The sequence below is a fragment of the Ascaphus truei genome, chromosome 4 (genome assembly GCF_040206685.1).
Source record: "Ascaphus truei isolate aAscTru1 chromosome 4, aAscTru1.hap1, whole genome shotgun sequence".
In the NCBI taxonomy this organism is placed as follows: Eukaryota; Metazoa; Chordata; class Amphibia; order Anura; family Ascaphidae; genus Ascaphus; species Ascaphus truei.
The window spans coordinates 5,849,958-5,855,957 of NC_134486.1; the positions used below are offsets into that span (position 1 = coordinate 5,849,958).

At 52.6% G+C, this 6,000-nt stretch overlaps 1 protein-coding gene across 1 annotated transcript in view; it reads left to right on the forward strand.

Moving 5' to 3' along the window:
* Positions 1–5,689, forward strand: part of LOC142492532 (porwaprin-b-like) — a 39,795-nt gene extending 34,106 nt beyond the window's left edge. The window contains exon 4 of the mRNA XM_075595230.1: positions 5,384–5,689. Coding sequence (XP_075451345.1) covers positions 5,384–5,424 — 41 coding nt within the window. The 3' untranslated portion in view covers positions 5,425–5,689. The remainder of the gene's footprint in view (positions 1–5,383) is intronic.
* Positions 5,690–6,000: the final 311 nt, after the last annotated feature.

The following is a 6,000-nucleotide window of genomic DNA, read 5'->3' on the forward strand; positions in this document are numbered from 1 at the left end:
AGCCGCTTCTTCTCCCAGGCTCCCCTGCTTCACACTCAGTGCCAGTCAGTGTCTTTACTCACTGAGCCGCTCCTTCTCCCAGGTTACCCTGCTTCACACTCAGTGCCAGTAAGTGTCTGTACTCACTGAGCCGCTCCTTCTCCTGCTTCACAATCAGTGCCAGTCAGTGTCTTTACTCACTGAGCTGCTCCTTCTCCCAGTTTCCCCTGCTTCACACTAAGTGTCAGTAAGTGTCTGTACTCACTGAGCCGCTCCTTCTCCTGCTTCACACTCAGTGCCAGTCAGTGTCTTTACTCACTGAGCCACTCCTTCTCCCAGGTTCCCCTGCTTCACACTCAGTGCCAGTCAGTGTCTGGACTCACTGAGCCGATCCTTCTCCCAGGTTCCCCTGCTTCACACTCAGTGCCAGTCAGTGTCTTTACTCGCTGAGCCACTCCTTCTCCCAGGCTCCCCTGCTTCACACTCAGTGCCAGTCAGAGTCTTTACTCACTGAGCCGCTCCTTCTCCCTCAAATTGATGTGATTTATATATCAAATAAAAAATACACATAAATATATTTACACATTTTCACTTAATCTAAAATGGCAGTTTGTATACATTTTCTGTGAGATTGTAAATTGTTTTTTAAAGATTTCAAAAGGATCTCTGTGTATAGTGTCACTGTGTAGGAAGGAAAGAAACAAAAATACAGTGTTATTGCAGCCTCTGGCTCATTGCTGCAGGACGTACTGTATATAACACACCAGTTGGAGAAGTGTCATTGTATTTAATCAGCTGCATGTGTGAGAAGGGCGAGGATATCACCCTATTTCATCCACCATAACTCCAGCAGCTGCAACAATGCTGGCTCCGTCTGTACAGAAAATGTCTGTGTGCTATCCCCCTGTTTTGTTGTAGTATGTCTATTTGCTTTTAATGCAGTTTAATTTTTAAAAAAAATCATTTTTTCATTGCCCCGGTGAGTTGTGGAGTGTGGAGTTGTGGAGTGTGGAGTTGTGGAGTGTGGAGTTGTGGAGTTGTGGAGTTGTGGAGCTGTGGAGTGTGAGCTGTGGCGTGTGGAGTTGTGGAGTGTGGAGTTGTGGAGTTGTGGAGTGTGGAGTTGTGGAGTTGTGGAGTGTGGAGTGTGGAGTGTGGAGTGTGGAGCTGTGGAGCTGTGGAGCTGTGGAGCTGTGGAGTTGTGGAGCTGTGGAGTTGTGGAGCTGTGGAGTGTGGTGTTGTGGAGTGTGGAGCTGTGGAGTGTGGAGTTGTGGAGTTGTGGAGTTGTGGAGCTGTGGAGCGTGGAGCTGTGGAGCTGTGGAGCGTGGAGCTGTGGAGTTGTGGAGTGGTGGAGTGTGGAGTGTGGAGCTGTGGAGCTGTGGAGCTGTGGAGTGTGGAGTTGTGGAGTTGTGGAGTGTGGAGCTGTTGTGTGTGAAGCTGTGGAGTGTGGAGTGTGGAGCTGTGGAGTTGTGGAGTTGTGGAGCTGTGGAGCTGTGGAGCTGTGGAGTGTGAAGCTGTGGAGTGTGGAGTGTGGAGCTGTGGAGTGTGGAGCTGGCTCCGTCTGTACAGAAAATGTCTGTGTGCTATCCCCCTGTTTTGTTGTAGTATGTCTATTTGCTTTTAATGCAGTTTAATTTTTTAAAAAAATCATTTTTTCATTGCCCCGGTGAGTTGTGGAGTGTGGAGTTGTGGAGTGTGGAGTTGTGGAGTGTGGAGTTGTGGAGTTGTGGAGTTGTGGAACTGTGGAGTGTGGAGCTGTGGCGTGTGGAGTTGTGGAGTGTGGAGTTGTGGAGTTGTGGAGTGTGGAGTTGTGGAGTTGTGGAGTGTGGAGTGTGGAGTGTGGAGTGTGGAGCTGTGGAGCTGTGGAGCTGTGGAGTTGTGGAGCTGTGGAGTTGTGGAGCTGTGGAGTGTGGTGTTGTGGAGTGTGGAGCTGTGGAGTGTGGAGTTGTGGAGTTGTGGAGTTGTGGAGCTGTGGAGCGTGGAGCTGTGGAGCTGTGGAGCGTGGAGCTGTGGAGCGTGGAGCTGTGGAGTTGTGGAGTGGTGGAGTGTGGAGTGTGGAGCTGTGGAGCTGTGGAGCTGTGGAGTGTGGAGTTGTGGAGTTGTGGAGTGTGGAGCTGTTGTGTGTGAAGCTGTGGAGTGTGGAGTGTTTAGCTGTGGAGTTGTGGAGTTGTGGAGCTGTAGAGCTGTGGAGCTGTGGAGTGTGAAGCTGTGGAGTGTGGAGTGTGGAGCTGTGGAGTGTGGAGCTGTGGAGTGTGGAGCTGTGGAGTGTGGAGCTGTGGAGTGTGGAGCTGTGGAGTGTGGAGCTGTGGAGTGTGGAGCTGTGGAGTGTGGAGCTGTGGAGTTGTGGGGTTGTGGAGCTGTGGAGTTGTGGAGTGTGGGGTTGTGGGGTTGTGGAGTTGTGGATTGTGGAGCTGTGGAGTGTGGAGTTGTGGAGTTGTGGAGTTGTGGGGCTGTGGAATGTGGAGATGTGGAGTGTGGAGCTGTGGAGTTGTGGAGCTGTGGAGTTGTGGAGTTGTGGAGTGTGGAGTTGTGGAGTTGTGGAGTGTGGAGTGTGGAGTGTGGAGTGTGGAGTGTGGAGCTGTGGAGCTGTGGAGCTGTGGAGCTGTGGAGCTGTGGAGTTGTGGAGCTGTGGAGTGTGGTGTTGTGGAGTGTGGAGCTGTGGAGTGTGGAGTTGTGGAGTGTGGAGTTGTGGAGTTGTGGAGCTGTGGAGCGTGGAGCTGTGGAGCTGTGGAGCGTGGAGCTGTGGAGTTGTGGAGTGGTGGAGTGTGGAGTGTGGAGTGTGGAGCTGTGGAGCTGTGGAGCTGTGGAGTGTGGAGTTGTGGAGTTGTGGAGTGTGGAGCTGTTGTGTGTGAAGCTGTGGAGTGTGGAGTGTGGAGCTGTGGAGTTGTGGAGTTGTGGAGCTGTGGAGTTGTGGAACTGTGGAGCTGTGGAGTGTGAAGCTGTGGAGTGTGGAGTGTGGAGCTGTGGAGTTGTGGAGTTGTGGAGCTGTGGAGTTGTGGAACTGTGGAGCTGTGGAGTGTGAAGCTGTGGAGTGTGGAGTGTGGAGCTGTGGAGCTGTGGAGTTGTGGAGCTGTGGAGTTGTGGAGTTGTGGAGTGTGGAGTTGTGGAGTTGTGGAGGTGTGGAGGTGTGGAGTTGTGGAGTTGTGGAGTTGTGGAGCTGTGGAGCTGTGGAGTGTGGAGTGTGGAGTGGTGGAGTGGTGGAGTGTGGAGCTGTGGAGTGTGTAGCTGTGGAGTGTGGAGCTGTGGAGTGTGGAGCTGTGGAGTGTGGAGCTGTGGAGTGTGGAGCTGTGGAGTGTGGAGCTGTGGAGTGTGGAGCTGTGGAGTTGTGGAGTTGTGGGGTTGTGGAGCTGTGGGGTTGTGGAGTGTGGGGTTGTGGGGTTGTGGAGTTGTGGATTGTGGAGCTGTGGAGTGTGGAGTTGTGGAGTTGTGGAGTTGTGGGGCTGTGGAATGTGGAGATGTGGAGTGTGGAGCTGTGGAGTTGTGGAGCTGTGGAGTTGTGGAGCTGTGGAGCTGTGGAATTGTGGAGTGTTGAACTGTGGAGTTGTGGAGTGTGGAGTGTGGAGTTGTGGAATTGTGGAGTGTGGAGTTGTGGAGTTGTGGAGCTGTGGAGCTGTGGAGCGTGGAGCTGTGGAGTGTGGAGTTGTGGAGTTGTGGAGCTGTGGAGTGTGGGGTTGTGGAGTTGTGGGGTTGTGGAGTTGTGGAGTGTGGAGCTGTGGAGTGTGGAGCTGTGGAGCTGTGGAGCTGTGGAGCTGTGGAGCTGTGGAGCTGTGGAGCTGTGGAGTTGTGGAGCTGTGGAGTGTGGAGCTGTGGAGTGTGGAGCTGTGGAGTGTGGAGCTGTGGAGTTGTGGAGTTGTGGGGTTGTGGAGCTGTGGAGTTGTGGAGTGTGGGGTTGTGGGTTGTGGAGTTTTGGATTGTGGAGCTGTGGAGTGTGGAGTTGTGGAGTTGTGGAGTTGTGGGGCTGTGGAATGTGGAGATGTGGAGTGTGGAGCTGTGGAGTTGTGGAGCTGTGGAGTTGTGGAGTTGTGGAGTGTGGAGTTGTGGAGTGTGGAGTGTGGAGTGTGGAGTGTGGAGTGTGGAGCTGTGGAGCTGTGGAGCTGTGGAGCTGTGGAGCTGTGGAGTTGTGGAGCTGTGGAGTGTGGTGTTGTGGAGTGTGGAGCTGTGAAGTGTGGAGTTGTGGAGTGTGGAGTTGTGGAGTTGTGGAGCTGTGGAGCGTGGAGCTGTGGAGCGTGGAGCTGTGGAGCGTGGAGCTGTGGAGTGGTGGAGTGTGGAGTGTGGAGTGTGGAGTGTGGAGTGTGGAGCTGTGGAGCTGTGGAGTGTGGAGTTGTGGAGTTGTGGAGTGTGGAGCTGTGGAGTGTGGAGTGTGGAGCTGTGGAGCTGTGGAGTTGTGGAGCTGTGGAGTTGTGGAACTGTGGAGCTGTGGAGTGTGAAGCTGTGGAGTGTGGAGTGTGGAACTGTGGAGTTGTGGAGTTTTGGAGCTGTGGAGTTGTGGAACTGTGGAGCTGTGGAGTGTGAAGCTGTGGAGTGTGGAGTGTGGAGCTGTGGAGCTGTGGAGTTGTGGAGTTGTGGAGTGTGGAGTTGTGGAGTTGTGGAGGTGTGGAGATGTGGAGTTGTGGAGTTGTGGAGTTGTGGAGTTGTGGAGTGTGGAGTTGTGGAGTTGTGGAGGTGTGGAGATGTTGAGTTGTGGAGTTGTGGAGTTGTGGAGCTGTGGAGCTGTGGAGTGTGGAGTGTGGAGTGGTGGAGTGGTGGAGTGTGGAGCTGTGGAGTGTGGAGCTGTGGAGTGTGGAGCTGTGGAGTGTGGAGCTGTGGAGTGTGGAGCTGTGGAGTGTGGAGCTGTGGAGTGTGGAGCTGTGGAGTGTGGAGCTGTGGAGTTGTGGAGTTGTGGGGTTGTGGAGCTGTGGGGTTGTGGAGTGTGGGGTTGTGGGGTTGTGGAGTTGTGGATTGTGGAGCTGTGGAGTGTGGAGTTGTGGAGTTGTGGAGTTGTGGGGCTGTGGAATGTGGAGATGTGGAGTGTGGAGCTGTGGAGTTGTGGAGCTGTGGAGTTGTGGAGCTGTGGAGCTGTGGAATTGTGGAGTGTTGAACTGTGGAGTTGTGGAGTGTGGAGTGTGGAGTTGTGGAATTGTGGAATTGTGGAGTTGTGGAGTTGTGGAGTTGTGGAGTTGTGGAGTTGTGGAGCGTGGAGCTGTGGAGCTGTGGAGCTGTGGAGCTGTGGAGCTGTGGAGCTGTGGAGCTGTGGAGCTGTGGAGCTGTGGAGCTGTGGAGCTGTGGAGCTGTGGAGCTGTGGAGCTGTGGAGCTGTGGAGCTGTGGAGTGTTTTCGTATAGATTTGCATCCAGCCCATCCTACGTTGATCTTTTGTGTGCTACATTCCCCTGAATAATGCAATGTTTATCTTCTGTACCTTTCTACAGTAGGAGGACCATTTCTGCCTGTCCCCAGCGGAAATGAATGATTACCCTAACTGCAAGGCAAACGTTCCTGAAAATCTGCTGGACCTTTGCTGGACAAAATTCCTGCAGTGATCTGATGCAGCTATTGGAACACAGCAGCAGAGAATGCAGCTAATCCCTTCTCTGTCACAGGCGCCTGTGTCACACTGCAGAGCAATGCTACGCCGGCCAAGAAATCATTACACATTGCTGGCTTTTAATTTAATCTGAGCTCCTGATTATACAATACAGTATGTAACACTGATTAAATACTAATGATTCTCATTATTAATGTTTCTTTGTAGTTTAATTTTAAGTGCAAGCTAGCCTGGGGTACTTTGATGATAGCGTACCTGGGAAAGATGGGGGGGAAGGGAAACACAAATACCCTCGTGACAGCTAATGCTAGAATGAGAGGTGTTACAATCTGGGGTCGTGATTAGGTTATAAACTATAGAGAACAGGTACACCACTGTGAGAGCACTCTTCTCAAGGGCACATACTGTAACAGTACACTAAGGACCATAAGGAAAATACCTTATATAAGGGGGGTAGATCCTCATGTGGAGTAATGGATATGTATAATGTATTGTTTAAAA